Genomic DNA, 27,680 nt, shown 5'->3' on the forward strand with positions numbered 1-27,680 from the left:
AAAGGGTCGGGGATGGCAGGTGAGGGCAGCAGGTTTCGCCAGCCCCGCTTTAGGGGGGTCCCTTGCACCTCTCTGACTGAGGTTGTGGCGCCTCCTCCCCCTTCCCAGGATCTCCTAGGCTGGTCCGCAGGTTCCAACGTGTCCCTGCCCCTGTCTGCCTTCCCAGCGCCCAAGTGACGCCAGAGCCGGGAGGGAAGAGGCGCCGTCAAGAGCTCTCCCTTGTCCTCCCCGCACCCCGGGGGTGCACTCACCAAAGTCCCTGGTCCCCTCCTCTGGGGTCTCTTGGGTGAAAATCCAGGGTGGGTTAGTGGCGTAGAGGGACGTGGTGGAGGGGTTGGCATGCTTCTTCCCAAAGAGTTTGCTGAAGGTGCCCTGCATCGTCTGGTTCTTTTTCATAGCTGCTGGCCGCAGCTCTGTCCCCGAGGGAAGGACCTTCCTTCCCTGGCCCAGTCCCACTCCAGACTGAACTCCGCAGCGTCTCCCCAGGGGACACTACCAGGCCATGGCCCCCAGCCGCGTTCCCCGCCCGCGCACCCGGCGACAGGTGGTGCGGGCGCCGCCGCCGCTCACTTGGAAATGCGAGCTACCTGGACAGGTAAGAGGCTGCCGCTGGGACGTGGCCCCGCCCCGCCGCCCAACTCCCCGGGCCACATTCCTGCTTCCTTCTACAACAGCCCATTGTTGGCACGGTGCGCCGCGCCGCACTCAGGACCTCGCCCAGCCCACGCCCTGCTTGGGAGAAGAGCCGCCCCCTGCCCCGGGTTCCCCACGGGCACGCCCAGTCCACCCCCCCTTTTCCTGGCCAGGAAAGGCGGGAGGAGAGCTCCTTTCTTCTGTGGGCCCGTCCTGGACAGATCAAGGTGGACAGTTTAGAAATGGCTCTTGCCATTCCAGAAAAGGGACCTCCCAAGCCAAGCTAACAAGGGTGAGAGCATCCCGTGAGCCTTCTGACATGTGGGCAGGAGACTTCGATGATTGTCTGTAAAACAGCAAAAGATAGCAAGCAGGACTCCATGAGATGATGCATGCAAGTAAAAGCACTTGGGAGACAGACAGGAGGAGAGTCATAAGTTCGAGGCTAGCCTGGTCTAAACACACAAAAAGTTACAGGCCAGCTAGAATTAAGAAATTTCTGTACCACGCTTGAAACACAGAAAGAAACTATTGTCATGGTTAGGATTCTAAAGAGAAAGAGATCTTAATTAAAAAAAAAAAAAAAAAGTCCGGGCGTGGTGGTACACGCCTTTAATCCCAGCACTCGGGAGGCAGAGGCAGGCAGATCTCTGTGAGTTCTAGGCCAGCCTGGTCTACAAAGTGAGTCTAGGACAGTCAAAGCTACACAGAGAAACCCTATCTCGAAAAGCCTGTGTGTGTGTGTGTGTGTGTGTATGGGGCAGGGTCTCTGTTATGTAGCCCTGGCTGTCCTTAAATTTAATATATAGACCAGGCTGGCATCAAACTCACAGAAATATTCCTGCCTCTACCTCCCAAGCCTGGGACCTCCAAGTCTGGCATATATAGTTTTTTGTTTTGTCTTTTTGTTTGTTTGTTTTGTTTTGTTTTGTTTTGTTGAGACAGAGTTTCTCTGTGCAGCCTTGACTATCCTGGACTCACTTTGTAGACCAGGCTGGCCTTGAACTCACATTGATCCACCAGCCTCTGCCTCCCAAGTGCTGGGATTAAAGGTGTGCACCACCGTGCTCCGCATGAAATAATCTTTTACGGGGGCTGGAAAGACGGTGAGAGCACTGTCTGTTCTTCCAGAGCTCCACGAGTTCAATTCCCAACCACCACATGGTGGCTCACAACCGTGTATGCTGGAACCTGATGCCTTCTTCTGGCCTGCAGGCATACATGCAGAAGAGCCACCTATACTTACACACATGCATGCATGCATACATACATGCATACATGCATACATACATACATGCATACATACATACATGCATACATGCATACATGCATGCATGCATACATACATGCATACATACATACATACATGCATACATACATACATGCACACATGCATACATACATGCATACATACATACATACATACATACATGCATACATGCATACATACATGCATACATGCATACATACATACATAATAAAAATCTCTTAAATCTAACTTAATCTTTGACAATTCCATATGTAAACGGGTGAATTTTGAACATACCCATGCAAACCCTTCCTCTTCCAGTCTCCACAACACCCCAGCCCATCCCCCCCACCCCCACCCCTTTTTTAATTTACTAGGTCTAGTTAGTGCCGCTGCTGGGATGTGGACTAATCTCACTGGCCTGATCTTAGGCAGGTAACCACACCGTAGTCAATCCTTGAGTGCCACGACCACGCCAGGACCGAAACACAGCACTGGACATTTTGGCATCTCTTTGACGTCAGACACTGCTCCTGGATTATTATTTTGAGGTAGGACCTGACTATATGACTCTACCTGAAACTTTCTATCTAGACCAAGCTGGCTTTGAATGTATAGAGATCTGTCTGCCTCTGCCTCCACTTCCCAAGTGCTGGGGCTAAAGGTGTACCCGCCTGCCCAACTGTGAATGCAATTAAACAAACAAACTTGGGGTGCTGGAGAGTTGTCATGAAGTAAAGAGCGCTGGGGCCAGAGAGGTGGCTCAGTGGTTAAGAGCACCGCCTGCTCTTCCAAAGGACCCGGGTTCAATTCCCAGCACCCACATGGCAGCTCACAACTGTCTGTAACTCCAAGATCTGACACTCCCACACCAACGAATATTAATTACATGAAATATTTTTTTTAAAAAGCACTGGCTGCTCTTCCAGAGGACCTAGGTTCAGTTCTCAGCACCCACATGGCATTGGACAATGATCTGTAATTCTGATTACAGGGAGTAGATGACCCCTTCTGACCTCAAGGTGCACTGGGTGCATGTGGTGCACATACAAACATACAGGTAAATACTTAAACATGTTTAAAAAAAAAAAAAAAAGAAAAAAAGAAAGACAGGATCTTACCTTGTAGCTCTGGCTGGCTTGGAATTTACTCACAGAGTCCCACGTACCTCTGACTCCAGAGTGCTGGGATTAAAGACATGTGCCACCAGGCCAGGCATAAATAAAAACTTCTAAAGCATTATTATTATTGTTGTATGAGTGTGCCTTCACATATCCTTGTGCACCAAATGCTCGCCTGGTGCCCTCAGAGGTCAGGGGTGGAGGTGGGGGACATGGGACCCCCTAGGACTGGTGTTACAAATGGTTGTGAGCACTTTGTGGGTGCTGGGAATTGAGCCTGAGTCCTCTGCAAGAACAACAAGTTCTCTTAAACCCCAAAGCCAATTCTCCAGCCCCAGAAATAAAACCTTAAAAAGTGTATTTGGATCTGGCTTGGTGGTTCACCCTGTAATCCAGCTGTTTACAAGGCCAAAGCAGGAGAATGCCAAGGTTGAAACTGCTTTGGTTACATAGTTCAAATCTAGCCTGGGCAGCTTAGCAAGACTCTATCTCAATTTTTTTGTTTGTTTGTTTGTTTTGTTTTTGTTTTTCAAGACAGGGTTTGTCCATGTAGCCTTGGCTGTCTGGGACTCACTTTGTAGACCAGGCTGGCCTCAAACTCACAGAGAGATCCACCTGCCTCTGTCTCCCAATGCTGGGATTAAAGGTGTGCGCCATCACCACGTTCTGCTTCAATGTTAAAATAAATAAAAAGTAAAATAGGGATGCAGCTTAGTGCAAGGGAGTCCCCAATCTCTCTACATAGCCCAGGTTCTCCTGGAATGCACTGTTTAGACCAGGCTGGCCTCCAACTCATAGAGATCCACCTGCCTCTGCTTCAGATTAAAGGTGTACACCAGTACAACTAGTTAATAAATGTAATTAAAAAAAAAAACAGAAGCTGGGAGTGGTGGTGCACACCTTTAATCCCAGCACTCAGGAGGCAGAGGCAGGTGGATCACTGTGAGTTTGAGGCCAGCTTGGTCTACAAAGTAGTTCAGGACAGCCAAGGCTACACAGAGAAACCCTGTCTCGGAAAACCAAAACCAAACCAAACCAAAACAAACAAACAACAACAACAGATAAGGGGGCTGGAGAGAGCTCAGAGGTTAAGAGCACTGTCTGATGTTCCAGAGGTCCTGGGTACAATTCTCAGCAACCACACAGTGGCTCACAACCATCTATAATATGATCTAATGCTCTCTTCTGGCATGCAGGTGTATATGCAGGCAAAGCACTGTATAAATAACAAACAAATAAATAAATAATAAATAGATCTTTATTTAAAAAAACAGATAAAGTCAACAGTGATAGTGGAAGATACGTGATTCTATATGCACCCACACATGCATCTATGTACCCGAATGTACATGCACACACATACACACAGACACACACACACACACACACACAGAGAGAGAGAGAGAGAGAGAGAGAGAGAGAGAGAGAGAGAGAGAGAGAGAGAGAGAGAGAGAAATATGACATTAATACACTATTATCATCCACCAGCCACTCTCTATTGAAATTGTCCTTCTCAGCTGGGTGTAGTGGCACACGCCTTTGATTCCAGCACTTGGGAGGCAGACGCAGGCAGATCGCTGTGAGTTCGAGGCCAGCCTGCTCTACAAAGCAAGTCTAGGACAGCCAAGGCTATGCAGAGAAACCTTGTCTCGAAAAACAAAACAAAACCAAAAATTGTCCTTTTCTTTCAAATGCCATTTATTTTTCAATTCTTTGACCACGGTGCAGTCAAGATCCACAGATCGCCCCTTCTTATTCTGACAGTTTAATCTCTCAGTTTAACAGTTCCCTGCCTGTTTGTTTCTTTCCATGACAGTGATAATTCTGAGAGGTTCCCTTCAGCTTCAAGAGACCAGAAGAGCCATGCCTTCAGGTCTTGTCACTGTTTGGACATTGTTTTCCAGGTAAATTAGACAGGCAGGGCATAATATCACTTGTGGTAGGAAGATGGAGTGGATTTTTACATTTGGGGGGGGTGATGGTAGTGTTGGGACTAGATGAGGTAGGAAAAGGTTCTGCACTGAGCCACAGTCCCAGCTCTGGGGTGAGGGTCATTTTAAAAAACACACCATGGGAACTGAGGGCATAGCTCAGCTGGTAGAGCGCTCAGGGTTCCAATGCCTTGCACCACACAAATCTAACTCGATGGTACATGCTTATAATCCTAGCACCCAAGAGGTAGAGGCAGCAGAATCAGGAGTTGGCTTCCCTGAAATTCAAGATAAATCTGGGCTACAATGAGGCCCTGTCTCAAAACAAGTAAACAACAAGCAACAATCAAAACAAAAACCAAAAAACCCAAAAATCAAAAAAACAAAAACAAAAACCAAAGAACAATTTTAAAAGCTTGTACTCTCAGCTGGGTGTGGTAGCGCACACACGCCTGTAATCTCAGCACTTGAGGAGGCAGAGGCAAGAGGATGTCTGTGAGTTCGAGGCCAGCCTGGTCTACAAAGTGAGTTCCAGGTCAGCCAGGGATACACAGAAAAACTGTGTCTCAAAAACAAACTTGTATTCTCCAGTTGTTTCTGGTCAGGGACCCATCTGTGGTCAACACTGTCCCCTCTGAGACCAGAGCAGTCTTGAAAACAGGAAGATTCAAGGAAGACCTCCCAGTGGTCACGTAGTGTGTGGGAGAGTAAGGTAGGTTTTTTTCCTTTTTCTCCTTTTTTTTTTTTTTTTTTTTTTTTAATCCCATAAGGATCTTGCGATCTCATCAGGAAGACAGGCCTATGTGACTGGAGGTGGCAGACTGTGGATGACTAAGGCCAATGCTTAGTCCCTGACATATGTAGCAGTTCACAGGGCCAGAGGTCAACATGAGCTGCCTAGTTCAGAAAGGTTTCTAAAAATGGAGACTGCAGCTGGGCTGTGCAGGCAGATATCACTGAGACCGGAAAGAGTCCAGCAAGGACGATGCACAAAGGCATTTGACCTATAATCCCTTTACCTTTTTTTTTCCAGTGAAAAATGTTATTGATATATATATATTTTTTTCATTTATTATGTGTGTGTACAACCTACATGTGAGTGCCCACAGAGGCTGGAAGAGGGCATCACATCCCCTGGAGCTTGAGGGACAGACAGACAGTTTTGAACCCCAGACCTGGGTACTGGGAACTAGTATGGTCCCCTGGGAGAGCAAGAAGCAAACTACTGACCCCCTTGCATTTTTTATTATCACATTTATTTATCTGTGTGTTTGTGTGTGCATGTGTGTGCGTGTGTGTGTGTGTGTGTGTGTGTGTGTGTGTGTGTGTGTGTGTGTGTGTGTACATTGTGCCATGGCATGATGTGCCTGTGGAACTCAGGGCAACTTGCAGAAATCAGTTCTCTGCTTCTGCCATGTAGGTCCCCAAGAGATTGAATTTAGGTCAACAGGCTTAGTAGCAGGCACCTTTAGCTACTGAGCCACCTTTACCATTGGTTTGTTTGTTTGTTTTCGAGACAGGGTTTCTCTGTGTAACAGCTCTGGCTGTCCTGGAGCTAGCTTTGTAGTCATGGAGATCTGCCTGCCTCTGCCTCCCAAGTGCTGGGATTAAAGGCGGGCGCCACCAACCACGCCCAGCACCGTTGGTCTTTGCATCACTGTCCAGGTGGACCCTGCAGTCTCACCAGGACCCCCATGAGATCTTGGACATCATCCCGGCCCACCCAAGCTCTCTAGACACTTAGGTACAGGGCAGCGGCTTCGTTCTTGGAGACCCCTGAGACATGAGGGCTTTCTTACTCTGGGTAGCTTCTGGGCTCTTAGAGCTACCACATGGCCTGGCAGAGTCTCCCCCCCCCACCCCACCCCCCATGCCTCCAATCATATAAAACACCTACCGTGTGCTTCATGCTCTTAAAAGCCACTGTGTGCTCAGCTCTGGACCTGGAAGGAGGCAGATGAATCCAAGAAATGCTTTTGTTCCCCCCCCCCCCAGTCTCAGTTGCTGGAGGCTATTTGGGGAAGGAGACAAAACCTGGTAAGAACCATAATAAGATAAATGAGAAAGAGGAGGAGGAAAGATTGGAGACTCTACCCAGGCCTCTCCAAGATGAACTGATAAAATGTTAAACAGCCCCTGTGCATCGGTGGATGCTGTTTGTGGAAGGGGAGCGGGACAGGTAAGTATGGCCTTATTTGCTTTTGTTGGCACAGGGGAACTTTGAAAACATAAATTAAAATCTAGTAAAAGTGTTTACTGAAGGAGGAGACAAATGGGAGGGAGACCTTTCAGAAAGTTTAAATCCTGTACATGCATTTCCTACTTTAAAGTTAGGGACAGTGCGCCGGGCGTGGTGGCGCACACCTTTAATCCCAGCACTCGGGAGGCAGAGGCAGGTGGATTGCTGTGAGTTCGAGGCCAGCCTGGTCTACAAAGTGAGTCCAGGACAGCCAAGGCTACACAGAGAAACCCTGTCTCGAAAAACCAAAAAAAAAAAAAAAAAAAAAATAAAATAAAGTTAGGGACAGTGGGGCAGGGTGGTGCACGCCTTTAATCCTGGTGCTCGGGAGGCAGGATGGGGGTGGGGGAGAGGGGGGAGGGTGGAGGAGTAGGGGGGAGGGGGGTGTGGGTGGAGGGTGGGGGGTCGGAGTCAAGAGGAGCTCTGTGAGTTCCAAGCCATTCCTGGCTAGCTACATAATGTGACCCTGGCTCAAAAATAAAAAACAAAAACAAAGCAAAGCCAGTGTGGTGTTGCACACCTATTGTCTTACAAAACCCTTGGGAGGTAGAGGTAGGAGCAGCAGGCATTCAAAGTCATCCTTGGCCAGGTAACAAGTTTAAGGCTAGCCTGGGCTACACAGGATCCAGCTTCAATAAACAAACAAACAAACAAACACATAAAAGTAAGTAGAGGTCTTGGCTTAGAAGGGCCTGATGAGTCCATGAACTGCCAGTGTCTGCATCCCTTTTAGATTTATTTGATTTTACTGGTGTCGGTGTTTTGCCTGCCTGTGTGTGTGCGCCATGTGTGTGCCTGGTCCCCTTAGAGATCAGAAGAGGGTACTTGAGAGCTTCCACGTGGGTGCTTCGAACCAAACCCAGGTCCTCTGGAAGAGTAACAAGCGATCTTAACTGCGGAGCCAACTCTCCGGTCCTATTTATTTATTTTCAGATTTTATTTATTTCATGGATGAGTGCTCTGCCTGCATGTATACCTACATGGCAGAAGAGGGCATCAGATCACATTATAGATGGTTGTGAGCCCCATGTGGTTGCTGGGAGTTGAACTCAGGACCTCCGGAGGAGCAGTCCGTGCCCTTAACCGCTGAGCCATCTCTCCAGCCCCCTATTTGTTTATTTATTTATTTACTGTGGGGTGCTGGCAGCGGCAGACACAGAGCATGTGTGGATGTCAGAGGACCACTTGCAGGCGTTTCCTCCTACCACCCTATGGGTCCCTGAGTTGGGACACAGGTTGTAAGTTTTGGCAGCAAGCGCCTTTACCGGCTGAGCCATCTTCTCCGCCATTATCCAGAGAAGTTTTATTTAAAATGTGGGCAAACCTCTCTTGGATTGGTTTATCTGCAAAACAGGATGTACATTCTAGAGAAAGAAAGTTTAATTTAGAGCATAGCTGCTCTGCTAAGAGATCACATCCAAAGACCTTGTAGGCCTGTAGGATGGTGCCTGGAATACAAATACGCCTTTAGGGGCTGGAGAGGTGGCTCAGTGGCTAAGAGCACTGTCTGCTCTTCCAAAGGACCCGGGTTCAATTCCCAGCAACCACATGGCAGCTCACAACTGTCTGTAACTCCAGTTCCAACAGACTTGACACCCTCACACCAATGCACATTAAATTTTAAAAAATTAAAAAAAAAAAAAGAAAACAAAAACAAATATGCCTTTAATCCCAGGAGACAGAGACAAGAAGATCTCTGAGTTCAAGGCCAGCCTGGTTTAGAGCAAGTTTTAGGTAAAGAAAAGCTTAGGTCCAGGTGTGGTAGCACACACTTTTTTTTTTTTTTTTTTTTGAGGCAGGGTTTTCTATGTGTAGCTTTGGCTGTCCTGGATTTACTTTGTAGACCAGGCTGGCCTTGAACTCACAGAGATCCACCTGCCTCTGCATCCCAAGTGCTGGGATTAAAGGCGTGCGCCTCCACCACCCGGCTAGCACACACCTTTAATCCCAGCACTCCGGAGACAGAGGCAGGCGGATCTCTGAGTTCTGTCAGTGAGTTCGGTTGAGGCAGTGAGTTGAGAGGCAGGGAGATGGAGTTGGATCTGTGGGAGTTCAGTTCATGGCATTCAGAGGCAGTTTTTACCAGGAGAGTTTTACAGGGAGAGGTTGAGGAGAGAACAAGCTAGACACAGGGGAAGACAGAACGAGCCAGAAAATGAGAAGGAGCCAGAAGATTAGAAACAGATTGCTGGAGTTAGTTTGAGGCCAGACAGAGCAATTCAGAGAGGCTGAGAGAAGCCAGGTGAGTAAGTCAGCTAGGAGAGGTGTTGGAGCCAGAACAGCTGAGTTGAACCAGCCAGCCCAGAGCTCAGTAAGACAAGAAAGAGTGAACTTACTAAGCAGTAAGTCTCAGAGGCTGAATACATTCTAGGCCTAGATAAGATTGTACAGAGGCTAGAAGCTTCCAGGACCAGGCCTAGGTTAGCAGAAGGAAGCAGTAAGCTTCAGAGATGAGTTACCTCAGGTGAATAAAAGTTCCTTATACATACATTAATGTTTCCAAGACTGTAGGTGAGAGCCAGTGGCTTCCAGAATGCTCCATGGGATCCTGAGCAGCAAAGGAGACTGGAAACACAGGCTTTGTTTTTGTCATGCAAGGAAATCTAACCCAGGCTCTCATGCATGCTCCACAGTGCTCCTGGCATCACCTCAGTCTTTAACAGCTGTGTTTTAGTTTTGGTATTTCGGCAAGGTTTCTCTGTGTAGCCTTGGCTGTCCTGGATTTGTAGACCAGACTGGCCTCGAACTGATCACGATCCTCCTGCCTCTGCCTCCCTGTAACAGCTGTGTTTTAAGGATGCCCATCCTGACAGCTAGCGGAGCGGTGACTGGGAAGGCGAGGCTGAGGGGGCTGAAGGAAGCCACTTAACTTATTAGTGAATCAGTTTGGTCACCTGGAGAGGGACAGGGACTTGTGACCTCACACTGCAGATAGAAAGGGCATAATTGCTCGTCTGTGGGACGACAATGGGCTTGCTCATGATTGACATGTGGAAGCAGATATGCCAAGTGAGTTTCTTCAACTGCAGACCAAGAGGAAGGCCAGAGGCTACGCCTGGGTTTGTCAGGAAAACCAGAAGGGTAAAGCACGCAGCCCCAGGGCCTGGCATACAAGGGACACCCTGAAATATTTGTTCCTTTCTCTCCAGGCCTGGTCCCTTTGCATATGGGTGGGTCTTGGCTGGGGATAGAGGGCTTTGAGGCCCACTGCGGAATACCAGAGACGTTTGAGAGTGAGGTCTGGGTGTGAGCATATTCGCGGCTGGCTCTCTCCCCGCTATCTCCCCTCCACTGCCTTCTGACATGGGGGTGGTCTACAGAAGATCTAGGTTTGATATGGAGAACCCCAACTTCCAGTCATTTAATCAACCCCACAACTTTGGAAATTGAGTTTCCCTCAGCAGGGTAAAAGCCTCCCTTGGGGCTAAGGACGTAGGTGGCTTGGCAGGTAGAGCATTTGTCAGCATGCATAAGGCCCTGCATTTAATTCCCAGCACCACATAAAACAGGCATGGTGGAGAACGCACATGAGAGGTTGAGCCAGGAGGATGAGAATTTCCAGCTCATCCTAGGCTACAGAGGGAGGATAGAGACGGCGCTGGGAGCCTGATTCCCTTTCCTGCCTGGACTTAGTCAACTAATAACATTACCACATGCCTGATCTGCCAGTAAAAGAAACAGCTGAATAGCAGGCATACCCCGTCAACACAGACACAAAATCCATCCTGTAATTAGTCTCTACTCAGCCATTACTCAGGGACCAGTAACCTCCTGGCCAGCTCTGGAATGTGGGGTGGGATCTGGCCCCAGATGTTACAATCTGACCAGAACCCCCAAACCCACCATGTTAAGCCTGTGTCCTCTGAATTGGGGAGGCTGGTGAAAGCATCCTTAGGAGACCTTCATCGGGGGCCCTGATCTCTGCAGCTTAGCTCTTCGGAGCTCCCACCACCTGATACACAGATGAGCCAGGAACAGGACATCTTATCCCTCATCTGTTCCCAGAGACTTGTGGGGGAGGACTACGGGGATGGGGGGGACTTCAACCTACTTGATTTTCCCTCTGGAGGAGTGACAGTGCTAAGTGGAAGTCTGGACTGTGAACTCCCTTGTGACAGTGTCTATGAACACTTGCTTAGTTGGTGTTGAGAGGTGTAGACGTCTGGGGTCTGCCCTGACCAGGAAGTTTGCGTTTGGCTCTGGGAAGACATTCACTTAATCCACTTATACGCACAGGCACTCACATGCATGCACATACACATGCACTCACACAAATGCATGTATCCACACATATTTGAGACAGGGTCTTACAATGCAGCCCTGGATGGCCTGGAACTTGTATGTAGACCAGGCTCCATACTGGTCTTGAACTCAGAAACCCACCTGGCCCTGCCTCTCCAATGCTGGGATTAAAGGTGTGTTATCGTACCAAGCACATGAAGGTGCTCAAAGAGGCCAGAGCCTTCTTCAGTTCCTGTGGAAAGCAAGGTGTTAAATATTCAGAATGTCGTAAGACTCAGGGAGAAAGTGGGTTAAGGCCCCATCAGTGAGCGCTCAGCCCAAGTGCTCCTGCCCTGTCCCCTGCACTAACTATGGACACAGAGCTACTAAACAGAACAAAAACCACAGAGAAAAAACCTTCGAGAGAACAGCGTAGATTTAACAAAACCCTTAGAAGGAAAATTCCAGCAAGGCCAGTGAGCAGGACAGAACAGGAATCTACAAGGTCACCCTGAAGGCCAGGGAGACTTACCTACAATCTGAAGGAATGTGTGTGCGTGTGTACACTTCCAAAAAAAAAAAAAAAAATTGAGCTGTGCCTGGTAGTGCAGGCCTGTAATTGCAGTTACTCAAGAGATTGAGGCAGGAGGATCAAAAATTAAAGCTTACCTAAGCTACAGAATGAGTTCAAGGTCACCCTGGGCAGCTTAGTGAGACCCTGTCTCAAAATAGAAAGTTAGGCCAGGAGTGGTGGGGCATGTCTGCAATCCCAGCGCTTGGGATGTAGAGGAAAGAAGATCAGGAGTTGAAGGTCATCTTTAGTAAGATGGGGGACAAGAGGTGTGTTTCAAGGTCACCCTCAGCTATAACGAGGGTGCTGTCTCAAATACTTTATGTTATATTATATTGTATTATACTGTATATGTATGGATTTGTTTGTTTGTCTGTCTGAGACAGGGTTTCTCTGTGTTATCTTGGCTGTCCTGAATTCACTTTGTAGACCAGGCTGGCCTTGAACTCACAGCTATCCGCCTGCCTCTGCTTCCCAAATGCTGGGATTAAAGGCGTGCACCACCTTGCCCGGCTCAAATAATGTATTTTAAAGAGGCTGTGGATGTATCTCGGCACTTGAGTGTGTGAGGCCCATGCTTTAAAGTGCTGATGAAGTCTTGTCCCAGTTAGCTGGAACTCAGGCAAAAGGATAGATCACTTGAGTCCAGGCACTCCCGGCCAGCCTAGGCAACACAAGTTCCTGCCTCAAAAATAAAGAGCCCACCGCAAGATGGTTCAATTGGTAAAAGTGCATGCAGCCAAGCCTGATGACTTGCAACTTCTACAGGCTGGCCTCTGACCTCCATATGTGTGCTCTGGCACGCACACACCCTTACACCCACCCACTTCCCCCCCCCCTTACACTTTCAATTTCAGGACTCCAGAGGCAGAGGCAGGCAGATCTCTGTGAATTTGAGGCTAGCCTGGTCTACAGAGTGAGTTCCAGGATACCCAAAGCTACACAGAGAAACCCTGTCCTGAAAAACCAAACCAAAACAATTGAGGGGAGTTCGGAAGGGCATGGGTGCAGTGTCACTGCAGTGTTGCTTGTGGTGCAGAGAGCAAGCATATGGGTCCCTCCTAGGGGACAGAGGGAGCATGTGGACACTGTCCATGCAGGACATGGATGAGATCAGAAGCAAGCAGCCAGACGCTCACCCAGCAACTCGGACAGGGCTTCAAAACAGCGGGGATGGATAAAATCTTCAGAAGAAACCAGAGCCTTAAAGCAAACAGTGGGCCGGGCATGGTGGCACACGCCTTTAATCCCAGCACTCGGGAGGCAGAGGCAGGCAGATCACTGTGAGTTCAAGGCCAGCCTGGTCTACAAAGCGAGTCCAGGACAGCCAAGGCTACACAGAGAAACCCTATCTCAAAAAACAAACAAACAAACAAACAAACAAACAAAAAAGCAAACAGTGGACTGTGATCCAAAATACACAGAACCATTTATGCAAATGAAAACTACCCGCACAGCAAACATCAGCGTAGGTTTTGCAAGAACACAGAAGCGGGAAGATATTCATTAGTGGCTGCCTCTGGCTCACTGGCTGGGCTGGGGATGCTCCTGAAGACAGGAGATAAAGGCGGAAATGAACACAGCATGGACCTGGAGTGATCATATGCTACAAAGCCAAGAGCATGGACAGCTCAGCCCTCTCTACTTATCAAAGGAAAAACAACTGACGAGATCAGAGAGATCAGAGTGCGTGATTTGCACAAGTCACAGAGCAGGGGAGGGAGGGAGGGTAGAGATGCCCCGATCCAGATCTATTAGAGCAACACTGCAGTCTGATGCTTTCAACCATGGGGACCTGACAGCAGGGAGGCACGAGGCTGTGGGAGGTGAGGGTGGGGTGGAAGGTGGCTCTTCCTGTGCTCCAGGGCAGCCAGAGTCCCATTGGCCCTGCTTATCTTTCCCAAACACCCAACTGAGCCCTGTGGAGGATGGACCACAGCCATTACCTTCCAGGAACTTCTAGGAGGAGGTCATAAGTCAGAAGCAGGGCTTCCGGGAGGCGGGACTCAGTCAGCATTGTATACAGTTTAGAAATAGTGACAACATAACCAAGCAGCCAGCCATGCTGAAAGCCCACGATCCTTTCCAGGATTCGTCAAGATCAAGTCTGTGATGACCCCCCACTTCCTAGGTTAGGAGTGGAGGCACAGAGAGGGGAAGCCATCTGTGCAAGTCACACAGCTGAGAAATGTCAGGGCTGGACTTTAAGCCCAGGAAGGGTGAGCCCAGAGGCCACCATTCTATCTGTCTGTCTGTCTGTCTGCCTGTCTATTGATCATCTATTGTCTGTCTGTCTATCTATCTATCTATCTATCTATCTATCTATCTATCTATCGTTAGGTTTATAGTATGTAGCCCTGACTGACATTGTCCAGGCTGGCCTTAAACTCAGGAATCCACCTGCCTCTGCCTCCTGAGTGCTGTGATTAAGACATGTGCTACCACACCCAGGCTTATGGAGCTGCTGATAGGGATGGAGCCTCAGGCCTTGCATGTACTAGGCAGGTGCTCTACCACTAAACCTATCACAAAATTTGCAAATGAAATAAAAAGTCAAGGCTTGCCTGACCTGTAGAAAAAAATATTTTGTGTACAGATAGACTGCCTGTCAATTTAAAAACCTATGGCCTATAGGAAAGGGTCGAATAGAGAAGGTGGGACATCCATCCGGCAGAAAGGATTCTGGGATAGAGCCAGAAATGCTTGGGGGATTCGTGCAGGAAGATGTGAGGAGGACAGACACATGGTACCCGAGCAGAGGTAACCATCCACGTGGCAGAATGTAGATTAGAATAAATGGGTTATTTTCAGTTATGAGCTAGTCAGAGAAGAGCCTAGCTATATGGCCTATGAGTTTATAAATATATTTTGAGTCTCGTGAGTTATTATTCCAGAAGCTTGGGGCTGGGAGGAAAAACACACACCCTACTACACTGCCCAGCTTTCCTAAGGCGAGTTTCCCTAGCCATTACCCCCAAGACATTTACACAACAAAGTGGCATGGTGTGGGCTAAGACTACTATTGGCAGAACCTAGTCTGCTAGTTATGTAAAGACACATAAAAACCTAAGACTTTTGATATGTGACGGAATGCCCCCACTACCAAATGTGCAACGTCACAGCACAAAATGGGAGCTGGGACTTAGAGTCTGAGCAGAACCTGCCTGAGATTGCCTAGGGCTCTAGGTTTCCAGCATCAACGCACTTCGCTTAACAAGTGTTGTCCTCTTCATCTCTCCCAAACCTTCTCCTGCCTCACAGGCTCCTGAAAGCTTCTTCAGGCCCAGGGGCAAGAGAGGCTGGCCCAGCCCTGCCAAAGGCCATCTTCCCATTCTTTCTGACCAAGATCTCAGGATTTTGATTACTGAGGCCTCTTCTTCTGGTGCTCAGCTCCTCCCAGCATATTTGGAAATTAGGGGTTATTACCATTAGGGTATGAGATCTAGGCACAAGCACCTCCACTTCCATTTTGCCTGTGGGCCCCAAGGTCCACTCCATCATCAACAGTCAGCAGTGACACAGTGCCAGGAAGAAAACAAGCAAGGCCAGGACTAGCCTAAGCCAGGCAGCGGACAGCACAGTGACACTGTTTCAGGCTGCCTTCCTCCTCTTGGTGCTTACTGATCCTAGAGAGGTCAGGTTGCCCCTGCATGTGTGGCTTCTGACACACTTCAGGAGGTGCCAGTCAAGTGTGGCGCATGGGAGACAGGACCCTAACGGCTAGGAACTTCTTTTAAAAGTTTATTTACTTACATAGTTTTCATCTTGTTTTATATGTGTGGGTGTTTGGCTTGCATGTAGGTCTGTGCTCCAAGTGTGAGCCTAGTGGGTGGGGGTTGAGGTGGCAGAAGATAATGTATGGGGGTGGGGGTGGCAGAAGACAGTGTCGTGTCACCTGGGCCTGCGGTGTGGGTGCTGGGAATCGAACCCTGGTCCTCCGGAAAAGCAGCCAATGCTCTGAACTGCTGAGCCATCCCTCCTGCCCCTAGCCTTGTTTTGGAAGATGAGATCAGGGCAGACTATTTAACCACCCACCTTCCAGTCCAATTAGCTGCCCACACAGTGACTGCTGGTGTCTGTGGAGGGACTATTTTGTGCTGGTCATCGTCCTACCAACCCCGTCCCAGTCTAACTGGAAGAGACTCTCATCCAGCTAACTCACAGCTGAGGAAAAGGAAGCAAAGAGGACCAATAAGTGCGTCCACAGTCACGTACAAGGAAAAGGCGCATCTCAGATGTAGGTTCAAGCAGCCTAACCCTGGACTTCAATCTGGCCATCCACCTACTCATCGACTCCCTGGCCAGCAGGCTGTCTACCCATCCAACCATCCATCAGTCCACCTTTCAGTCTACAGAGCTCTCTCTGTCTGTCTGTCTGCCTACTTCTAGGCTAGCATTCCAGCTGTTTGTCCATCTACTCACCCACCTGCCCACCCACTTTCTGACCAACAAGTCAGCTGTCTGTCCTTCTGTTCATTTATTCATCCGCCCACCAACTCACTTCCTAGTTAGCAAGCCAAATGCCTGTCTATCCGTCCATCCACCCATCCATCCATCTGTCCCGTCTACCTCCTGGTCAGCAAGCCAGCAGACAATCCGTTCTATTCCTTTTCACCTCCTGACTGATTTAAGGCATTATAAGAGGAGAAACATCTGTCAAGTCTCTGAGGACAGAATAGGATGTGTTTAAGGAGCATGGGGGCGCACACCTTTAATTCCAGCACTCGGGAGGGAGAAGCACGGAGAGTTCTGAGTTCAAGGCCAGCCTGGTCTACAAAGCAAGTTCCAGGACAGCCAAAGCTACACAGAAAAACCTTGTCTTGAAAAACCAAAAAAGAGGGGCTGGGTGGTGGTGGCACACGCCTTTAATCCCAGCACTTGGGAGGCAGAGGCAGGTGGATCGCTGTGAGTTGGAGTCCAGAACAGCCAAAGCTAACACAGAGAGACCCTGTCTTGGGAAAAAAAAGAAGAAGAAGAAGAAGAAGAAGAAGAAGAAGAAGAAGAAGAAAGAAGAAGAAGAAAAAGAAGAAAGAGAAGAAGAAGAAGAAGAAGAAGAAGAAGAAGAAGAAGAAAGAAAGAAAGAAAGAAAAGCTGGGTGGTGGTGGCACAAGCCTTTAATACCAGCACTCGGGAGGCAGAGGCAGGAGAACATCTGCAAGTTTGAGGCCAGCTGGTCCAGAGAGAGTTCCAGGACAGCTAGAGCTGTTACATAGAAAAACCCTGTCTCGAAAAACCAAGACGGGGGTGGGGGGGTGGGGGGTGAGGGGACTGCCTTGTAGTTTAGAAAGTAAAGGAGACAGCAGAAGATGATGAGGGGGCAGAGATGCTCCAGTCAGGAGGACTGGTCCATTCCCCAGCTACCCAGTAAAACTTCGTCTCCACATCCCAATCAGTTTTCTACTCATCCATCACTTGTCTTCCACCTCTTTAAATTTCAAAAGTGGGTGGACAGGTAAGTAAGTGAGAAGAGAGACAAACACTCAGAGAGTAGGAGGACCAGGATCTAAGGAACAAATGCTGTATATAGCAAGTTAGAAGGCAGCCTGAGCTAGATGAGGGCCTGTGACTGAGCAACGGCATCCAGGGCTAGAGTGATGGCTCAGTGGCTGCTGACAAGGTTTAGTTCCCAGCGCCCAAGTGGTAGCTTGTAACCACTCTTATGTCCAGTTCCAGGGGCCTGCTGCCCTCTTCTGGCCTCCTTGGGTACCAGACATGTGTGTGGTGCTCATGCATATATGCAGACAAAATACTTATACACATAAGATGAAATAAATAAATTAAAATAAAAACATCAACCAAACAAAAGAAAAAGTCCGTATTTCCTCTCTACCACTAACAGCTTCTCTTCCTTCCTCCCTCCCTTCTTCCTTCTTCCACTTCCTCCTCCTCTTCCTCCTCTTCCTCCTCCTCCTCTTCTTCTTCCTCTTCCTCCTCCTCCTCCTCCTTCTTGATTTTGGTTTTTCCAGACAGGGTTTCTCTGTGTAGCCCTAGCTGTCCTGGACTTGCTTCGTAGACCAGACTGGCCTCAAACTCACAGAGATCTGTAAGAACCTTCTTAATTCTATTTTATTTGGAGTTTATTTATGTTTTGTTTTTTGTTTTGTTTTGTTTTGTTTGAGACAGAGTTTCTCTGTGTAGCCTTGGCTGTCCTAGACTCACTCCGTAGACCAGGATGGCCTCAAACTCACAGCAATCCACCTGCCTCTGCCTCCCTGGGAGCTGGGATTACAGGGGTGCACCACCATGCCTGTCTGCCAGTGACTTCTTATGACCTGTTGGGGACTTGATAGAGAGTAGAAATGTCTTACTATCCACACTGTGAGGGGTCTAGGGGTACATGGGAAGAGGGGTAAGTGCCAAAGCTAAAGAACCTTTCCAGACTCTGAGCCTGTGTCTCCTTAGGAATAAAGAAGAGTTTATGCTGTAAGGAGACATCACAATACCCCAAGACCCGCACAATGGCCCCTTACCTTGGCACCTTCAGTATCCTCCCAAAAAATCCTCAGTGCCTCTGGAGCCCCCTTCACCAGATGTCCCAGTTCACCATCGAGGAAGGCCCTGGTCAAGAATGATGAAAGTGAGCTGGCTTTGGGGGCCGGGGTTGGGCAGACCAAGGTCACAAGCGATTGAAATGGAGTGAAGGGAGATGGAAGTCCTGTCTGGCCTACTGGTGTTCCTGGAGCTGGGGCTTGGCTCACAGGGCCACTGCCTGACTCGTTCCCTTCCTGCGGGATTCTACTGTCTTTTGCAGGGGACAGAGGAGAAAATTACCATCCAGTTCTGATCCCTTTACACTTGGCTTTTGCAGTGTGACTTCCAGACTTTTTAGTTGGCATCTTCTAGACAAATGTGTTAAGTTACTGCTTAAATCTTGGCACAATTGCATGTGTGTGTGCCTCTGTGTGTGTGTGTGTGTGTAATTAATGTGTGTGTCTCTGTGTGTGTGTCTGTGTATATATATGTGTGTGTGTGTGTGTCTCTGTAGATGTTTGTGTGTATGTCTGCATGTATATATATGTGTGTGTGTCTTTGTGTATCTGTAGGTGTTTGTGTGTGTGTCTGTGTATATATGTGTGTGTCTGTGTGTATATATATGTGTGTGTGAGTGTGTATGAGTGTGTGTCTTGTCTTTGTAGGTGTTTGTGTCTGTATATCTCTGTAGGTGTGTGTGTGTATCTGTGTATCTCTGTGTCTGTCTCTGTATGCGTGTGTCTCTGTGTGTGTGTGTATGTGTGACTTTGTGTGTATGTGTGAGTGTGCTGTGTCTGTGTGTGTACATGCCGCAGGGCAAGCATGAGAGTCAGACAATTTGTAGAAGCTGGTTCTCTCCTTTAACCATGTGTGGGTCCTGAAGATCAGCCCAGGTTGTCAGGCTTAGCTACAAGCACCTTTATTTACTGAGTCATCTCACTGGGCCCTAGAGTCTCTTCTTTCTTCTACCTTACAAACGGGGGGGGGGGGGGGGGAACAAATATAGTATTATAACATACTCAGACATTATGCTCAGTCGGCGAGGTGGATCCCGAACAAGCAGCTAGCTCAAGGCTCTGGGCTCCCCAGGATCTACCACCTCTTCCCCAAGGACAAGGCGGCACGGCACACTGTGGTAAAGGTGTTGCATGCGACACCGTGGAAAGCCAGTCTAATCACCTTTGTGCTTCTATAGTCCCACTGCCCTCCTCATTCCAGAACAAGCTGGTGAGGCTGGTGGCCGTATTATGGCTGTCTTGCAGAAGCTCAGAGGTTGCCTGACCTGTAAGGGTGGAGGCAGGCCAGATCTCAGCCTTCAAACTACAAAGCCCTGACACATTCCACACCACCAGGTGCCTTGGGGTGCCCTGGGGAGACTCCCAGCTGCCTCATCCCAATGGTATTTGCATTTTAACTGGGCATATGGCCAGCTACCAGAAGGTGAGGTACTACTGATGGCTGAATCTCAGGCCCGGGCCAGGGCTGGGGATGCTTTCTAGCTCATGGCTAGAAAGAGTGGTTCAGTCATTGGTACTTCAGATTTTAAAAAGACTCCTGGCTAGTGTGAAATTGGCTTTCCAAGCTGAGACACCTAGGCCTGGGCCAAACCAGGCCATGTACCCAAGGGCCTGAGTACTTGCGAGGACAGAGAATCTTCCTAGATATGACATGAAGGCTTGTTTACCCTATGCAGTTGTGTCTTTTCTATTTTTTTTCTTTAATGTGTATGTGTGTGTGTGCGAGTGCATTTGTATGGCGTATGTACACTTGTGTGTACGCATATGTGAGCCTGTGTACACACAGATGCTAAAATAGCATATATGGTATTCTGTCGCCCTCCACCTTAGTCCCTTGAGACAGGGTCTCTCCCTGGGCCCAGAGCTAGGCTGGTAGTGGTCAGCATCTCCTAACTCTACTCTCCACGGTGCTGGATTACAGGTGTATGTGTGGCTGCCCTGGCTTTTTCCTGCCATCTGAACTCAGGTCCCTATGCCTGCGCCAGAGCTCATGTCCACTGGAGGGAACATCTGTCAGTCCCAGAGGGCCTTCTCAATCCAGCCTCAGCCATTCTAAATCCTGATGGAGGGGCAAACACACGCTGACAAGTGTATCTCAAAGGCCTTTGGGGCTGCTTGGGGCACGGAGGGAGAGAGGGTGGGAGGGAGGGAGGGAGGCAGGGAGGGAGGGAGGGAGGGAGGGAGAGTTGGCTCTGGAACTCCATGTTGGTCTCTAGCTTGGAAATGGAAGAGGGTTCCAAAGGGAAGGGAGGGGCCCTAAGCCTCCCCTACTTGCTCTTCAAGACCATTGTACTGTGTAGAGTGGGAGGTATAAGTGACATCTTTGCAGTGTCCTCAAGGTTGTGAAGCAGGTGTCCTCAGCCTTGGCATTGCTGGTCCCGGGCAGAGAGAATTCTTTGGTGGTGTGGTACTGCCCTGAGCACTGAGGGATCTCTCTCTCATATCTCTCTCTCTCTCTCTCTCTCTCTCTCTCTCTCTCTCTCGTTCTCTCTCTAACCCCCACCCCACCCCCAAGTTAAGAAGGATATGCCGGGGAAGAGCTAGTTAAATGAAACCAGAGGATTACCCGGAAAGTATGCAGCCAGGCCCAGCCTCCCTCAGTGCTGGCCCTGAGCAGGGGGTGGATGCCCACTGAGTTCCTCTGAGTTAGTCACTCAGAGCCTTCCTGGCTTGGCCCCTGGGAGGAGCAGGACAAGGATGGGGTGTGAACTCTCCTTCCTTCTTCCTCCTCCCTTCTCTTTGTTCTCTCTCTCTCTCTCTCTCTCTCTCTCTCTCTCTCTCTCTCTCTCTCCCCTCTCTATCTTTCCTTCTTTAAAAAAGTAGCTTTGATGATTTTATTTGACATGCATTGGTGTTTTTCCTGCATGTGATCTATGTGAAGGTGTCAGATCCCCTGGAACTGGAGTTATAGACAGTTATGAGCCACCATGTGGGTGCTGGGAATTGAACCTGAATCTTCTGGAAGAGCAGCCAGTGCTCTTAACCTCTGAGCTATCTCCCCAGCCCCCTCTCTTTTATCATTTTACGTATATGTATGATGCATGTCTCCATGTGTGTGCGTAGCACAGAGTCTGGAAGAGAGTATTGGACACATCCCCTGAAGCTGGGGGCAGCTGTGAGCCATCTAGTGTGAGAGCTAGGAGAGGAACAGCTAACATTCCTAACTGCTGAGCCATCTCTCCAGCAACCTCTGCTGAGCCATGTCTCCAGCAACCTCCTCCCATTCTGTTTTTTTTCTCTTCTTCCTTCCTCTTTTCTTTTTCCTCTACATTCCCTGAGCTATTCTTCTGCCAAGTTTCTGTGAGGGCCTATGTAGTGAGAATTTTTGGTTTCTTTAAAAACACAGAAATATTATGGGAATGTTTGTTTGTTTGTTTGTTAATCCCAGGTGTGGGATATGGGGCTGTGTCAGACTGTCCACAGCAGCTGACGTGATTTGCCTCATGCTCTAGCAGGGGCATGATTTTGCCAGCTGCAAATAGTTTCTGCAAGTGTCTATAACATTTGGAATTCTGGGGATTCTTGAGAGGGCGTATAAATGCTGGAGCCCTGAGAGGGGTGGCTGCTCCCCCTTCTGTTGCTGCTTGCTGTTGTTGCAGTTTGTCAAGTGGCCATGTGTAAATCTTGACAGCAAAGGTCAACCTTGGCCCAAGGAACTCAGTGCCCCTAATCAGCAGAAAGGAGTCTAACAATAACTTCACCCTTTCCCCCCAATCCCTCCCCCCCTTCTATCTAGTGTTAGGGGCCTAATAAGGGAGAAGAAAGATGGAAGAGAGAAAAGGGAACCTACAAGGTAGCAAATGATGGCTATAGGCCCATCTCAGGATGTGTTAAGGCCTGAATGTGGCAGCAGCAGGGGTGGCAACAGCAGCAGCAGCATCTAGAGCAGAGCCAATAGGTGGAGGCCCAGAGCAGGTGTGCCCAGAGCAGGTGTGCCCAGAGCAGGTGTGCCCAGAGCAGGTGTGCCCAGAGCAGGTGTGCCCAGAGCAGGTGTACCCAGAGCAGGTGTGCCCAGAGCAGGTGTGCCCAGAGCAGGTGTGCCCAGAGCAGGTGTGCCCAGAGCAGGTGTGCCCAGAGCAGATGGGCCCAGAGCAGGTGTACCCAGAACAGGTGTGCCCAGAGCAGATGGGCCCAGAGCAGATGGGCCCAGAGCAGGTGTACCCAGAACAGGTGTACCCAGAGCAGGTGTGCCCAGGACAGGTGTGCCCAGAGCAGGTGTGCCCAGAGCAGAGGGTCCCAGAGCACATAAGCTTAGAGGAGGTGAGCCCAGGCCCTGGGCCTAGAGGTAAGGCTGTGTTAGAATTTTGGTTGTTGTGCAAGTCAGTTGTGAGATTTCTGAAAAGTACTCTGTGCTTTGTCACAAACTGTGTTAGCTTCAAGTAATGATAGCTCAGATACCCATGAGCCTCTGCTTCAGCATCAGAAAAATGGGGTAAACACCCACTTTTTTGTTAGGAGCTTTGGTAGAGAAAAGTTGTATAAGTAACTTTTATTCTCCTGGTTTAATTGTCATTTCTGAAGCTGACTGCCTCTGTCTGCTAACCTAGGCCTAGTCCTAGAAGCTTCTAGCTTCTGCACAATCTAATGTAGGCATAGAATGCTTTCAGCCTCTGAGACTTACTGCTGAATAAGCTCACTCTTTCTTGTCTTACTGAGCTCTGGGCTGGCTGGTTCAACTCAGCTGTTCTGGCTCCAACGCCTCTCCTAGCTGACTTACTCACCTGGCTTCTCTCAGCCTCTCTGAATTGCTCTGTCTGGCCTCAAACTAACTCCAGCAATCTGTTTCTAATCTTCTGGCTCCTTCTCATTTTCTGGCTCGTTCTGTCTTCACCTGTGTCTAGCTTGTTCTCTCCTCAACCTCTCCCTGTAAAACTCTCCTGGTAAAAACTGCCTCTGAATGCCATGAACTGAACTCCCACAGATCCAACTCCATCTCCCTGCCTCTCAACTCACTGCCTCAACCAAACTCACTGACAGAACTCAGAGATCCGCCTGCCTCTGTCTCCGGAGTGCTGGGATTAAAGGTGTGTGCCAACCACACCTCGATCTAAACTTTTATTTACCTGAAACTTGCTCTAGACCAGACTGGCCTTGAACTCAGAGATCTGCTTGTCTTTGTCTCCTGGGATTAAAGGCATATCTGTATTCCAACCAGAGTAGTCATGTTGCTGGATTAAAATTCCTCTACAGAGAATGAAATATGACTGGTACTTGGTAGATATCTAAGCTACCCTCCTGCTGCTGTGAAGAGACCCAAGACAAGCAAGCTTATAGAGGGCAGAGTTTATTGGGGTTACCGCTTTGGAGGGTCAGAGGTCATAACCATCATGGTAGGGAACATGGCACTAGGCAGGCAGGCATGACACTGGAGCAGTTTCTGAGAGCTTACATGTTAATTTAACAACCATAGGTAGTGGTGGCGCACATCTTTAACCCCATCACTAGGGAGGCAGAGGCAGGTGGAGCTCTGAGTTTGTGGCCAGCCTGGTCTACAGGTGAGTTCCAGGCAGCCAGGGTTGCCAAACCAACCAACCAACCAAGCAAGCAACAACACAAGGCAGAGAACCAACCAGAATGGTGTGGGCTTTTGAAACCTCAGTGTCTACTTCCCAGTGACACAGTGACACACTCCCCAACAAGGCCACACCTCCTGATCCTTCCCAAATAATTCTACCAACTGGGGACCAAGTATTCCAACATATGGGCCTGGGGGAGCGGAGGGCAGTCTCATTCAAACCACTGCCACAGATGCTTGATTCATTACCTTCCTTTCACGGGGTCTCTGTCAGTGCTCCACACCACTCTGAAGTGCCTGTCTCTGCCATTCCTGGCACCAGCCTCCAGGGACCAGGTTGTCAAGATGCCAAGTCCAAGGTTCCAAACTGAAGGAGGAGATCACAGTGCTCCCAGAAGTCTCAGAGTGACGACTTCTCTCGTTTTTGTTATTGTGTACCCTGGGGCTTTGAGCTTATTATAAAGCTGAGGATGACTGGAGCTCCTTACCTTTCTGCCTCCACCTCCCTCCCAAGGGCTAAGACTGCCAGTGTGCCCCATCCCCAGGTTGACTTCTTTTTGTTGTTGTTAAATATATTACGTGTAGTGTAGTGTGTGTGTGTGTGTGTGTGTGTGTGTGTGTGTGTGTGCGTACATGTGTGTGCGTACATGTGTGTGCATGTCCTTATGGAAGCCAGAAGAGGGCGCCATTGAGTCCTCTAGAGCTGGAGTTACAGATGGCTGTGAGCTGCTGGGAACAGAACTTGGGACCCCTGGAAGAGAGCAACAAATGCTCTTAACCATTGAGCCATCTTTCCGGGCCCAGTTTACTACTTTTTTTTTTTTTTTTTTCTTTTTAAGACAGAGTTTCTCTATGTTATCTTGGCCATCCAGGACTCACTTTGTAGACCAGGCTGGCCTCAAAGTCACAGCGATCCACCTGTCTCTGCTTCCCGAGAGCTGGGATTAAAGGTGTGCACCACCACGCCCCACTCAGTTTACAACTTTTTTTGTTTGTTTGTTTTGGTTTTTAAAAATTATTTATTTATTTATTATGTATACAGTATTATGCCTTCATGTACTGCATGCCAGAAGAGGGCGCCAAATCTCATTGTGGATGGTTGTAAGCCACCATGTGGTTGCTGGGAATTGAACTCATGACCTCTGGAAGAGCAGTCAGTTCTCTTAATCGCTGAGCCATCTCTCCAGCCCCCAGTTTACAACTTTTTAAAATTGTGTGCACCTACTTTAATCCCTCCTGACAAGGGATACCATCCTGGAAATGTCATCAGATCTGAGCCTGGCTGCTCGCCACACAACAGGAGAGTCAAGTCATGTGACAAGGTTTTGAGGAAAGGCAGTGGACTCATGTCCAAATTTCATTTTGCTGGGAGACTGATTTGGGGGTTGGTTTATGTAGGTCGTTGGGCAGAGAGAAAATGGTTGGTAGTCGAAGCCAGAATCCAACTCACCCTCTGCTGCTGGACGGCCACCTACAGGCAGGCAGCAGTCTTTGGATTGTAATGTCCCTGAGAACATTTAAAAGGTAGAGAGATAAGAGGGTCAGGAATTCAAGGTCACCCCAGGGCTACCCCATTCATTGTTGAGGCCAGTCTGGGATATCCGAGAATTCTCAAAGCAAAAACAAAACCCATAGAGAAACACATAAAAGAAAATGGACACCTGGTCCCTGGCAGTATTGTGAGGGACACAGCAGCTCTGTCATTGGACAGCTGAGAAGGGGGATAAAAGAGGGGTAAATGAATGTCAGTACAGTGAGCAATATGGTGGTGGGGGACTCCTAGAAGTGGACAGGGCCCTATCAGCCAAGAGCAGAGGGAAGCAGAGGGGAGCAGAGGGGAGGTGGGCATAGGTAGACAGGACACACCCTTGGTAACAATGGGAGGTTCTAAAAAAGAACCACACCAGCGGCTTGGAAGGTGGGCTGCCCTGTGCCAGAATTCAGTTGAGGTGAGCCTACATTTACTGTGCACTCTCTAAATGCTTTGCTTTGGAGCAAAGAAAGGATTTGGGAGGCTTCTATGTCACCAGTAAGGGGCTTTCCTAAAGACAGTAAGCAAGGGGCTGGAAGGATGGCTCGGTGGTTAAGAGCACTGACTGCTGTTCCAGAGGACCTGGCTTCAGTTCCCAGCACCCACAAGGTGACTCACAACTGTCTGTAACTCTAGTAGCAGGGGATCTGACATGCTCACACAGACATACATACAGGCAAAACACCAATGCACATAGAATAAGAATAAAGAAATTAGGCCGGGCATGGTGGCACACGCCTTTAATCTTAGCACTCGGGAGGCAGAGGCAGGCAGATCAATGTGAGTTCAAGGTCAGCCTGGTCTACAAAGCGACTCTAGGACAGCCAAGGCTACACAGAGAAACCCTGTCTCGAAAAAAAAAAAAAAAAAAAAAAAAAAAGACAGTAAGCAAGAGAGGCTGTACTGGCCCGCGTTGATGGAGTTCTCTAATGATTTGGAGGCGGCCAAAACAAAGGCTAGAGGGATTGGAAGCAGAAGATGGGATCTGGGTGATGGGTCCGCCAAAGTGGCAGAACACAGGGTGGCTGGAGGGACGGGAAGGCAGGAGCGTTCACTCCACATCCTATTGAACAGCTTGCACTCTAGGCCGGAAACTTTGGAATTGACTTGCCAGGTTGTAGACACAAAAGATGCTCCGAACAGGTGGACTAGGTGGCTATTAATACGGAAAGCAAACCCTGGCGAGAACAGAAAAGGCAAGAGGATGAAGGGAGAATGACTCCGAAGGATGCTGGGGTGACCCTTCAGCTAGAAGAGCCTGAAAGTCTGAGTGTCTGGAGTGGGGAACACTGCTCCAGAGGCCATGGACTGTAGGAGAGAGGGGAAGGACGGCGTTGAAGCCAGTACCAGGTTCCCGGTCTTCTGGGCTGGCAGGTGCCTTTGATAATTAGGCAGGAGTCCGCAGGAGCAGGGGCCAGGTGAAGGCATCTTGGCAAGCAGAGCTGTGTTCCAGGGTGACTCGGGGGACTCCGCATGGAGGCCCATTCTAAGTCTGCTGCCCCGGTTTTCAGCTCTGCCAACTTTCTCCTTTTCTTTCCTTAGGACCTACAGAAACCCTCAAACCCCAAGCATGGGCAAAAGATGGCATCAGGCAAAAGGATGAAGGCTCCACCGCCACAGTTGCCCCAAACATGGAAGCGGGACCGAGAACAATCCCTGGCGGCAGATTACGTTCCTGTAGTGGTGGACCCTCAGGGGCAGAACCCGGACGGCATCAGGTTCAACTTCTACACCTCCCAGTACTCCAACTCGCTGAACCCCTTCTACACGTTGCAGAAGCCCACCTGCGGCTACCTATATCGCCGGGAAACGGACCACACCCGCAAACGCTTTGATGTTCCTCCAGCAAACCTGGTCTTGTGGCGCACCTAGGTCCATGACAACGCTTGTAAGGTGCCCATCCTGCACCTTCACCCCTTGGCCCTGGGTCTCAGAGGGAAAGGCCGTTTCATTCTTGGAGGAGTAGCGTTTCCCTAGGCTAGCCAGGTGGGCTGTGAGCAGCAGAGGGAGGGCCTCTTCTCTGCAACAATAAACTTTGTCCTCCCTTTCCCCGGCGGAGTCTAAATGGATAGGGCTTTGTATAGTGAGTTTATTCCAGTGGGGCCTGAAGAGTTGGAAGGATTTACCCTTAGTCCCTCTGTCCCCAAGAACGTGCCTCTCTAAGGCCCAAGTGTCAGTCAG

General features: G+C 49.2%; 2 protein-coding genes across 2 annotated transcripts in view; one reads left to right on the forward strand and one right to left on the reverse strand.

Moving 5' to 3' along the window:
• The window catches only part of C11H6orf132 (chromosome 11 C6orf132 homolog), a 34,618-nt gene extending 34,216 nt beyond the window's left edge, over positions 1-402 (reverse strand). Inside the window, exon 1 of the mRNA XM_051152838.1 lies at positions 252-402. Coding sequence (XP_051008795.1) covers positions 252-396 — 145 coding nt within the window. The 5' untranslated portion in view covers positions 397-402. The remainder of the gene's footprint in view (positions 1-251) is intronic.
• On the forward strand, positions 399-27,680 carry Guca1anb (GUCA1A neighbor; the record flags this gene model as incomplete). The annotated part of the gene is made up of 3 exons (XM_051152666.1): positions 399-595; positions 4,820-4,907; positions 27,042-27,680. Coding segments are annotated over 3 exons (615 nt in total), but the record flags the coding sequence as incomplete, so codon positions are not given.

The sequence above is a fragment of the Acomys russatus genome, chromosome 11 (assembly GCF_903995435.1).
Source record: "Acomys russatus chromosome 11, mAcoRus1.1, whole genome shotgun sequence".
Taxonomy (NCBI): Eukaryota; Metazoa; Chordata; class Mammalia; order Rodentia; family Muridae; genus Acomys; species Acomys russatus.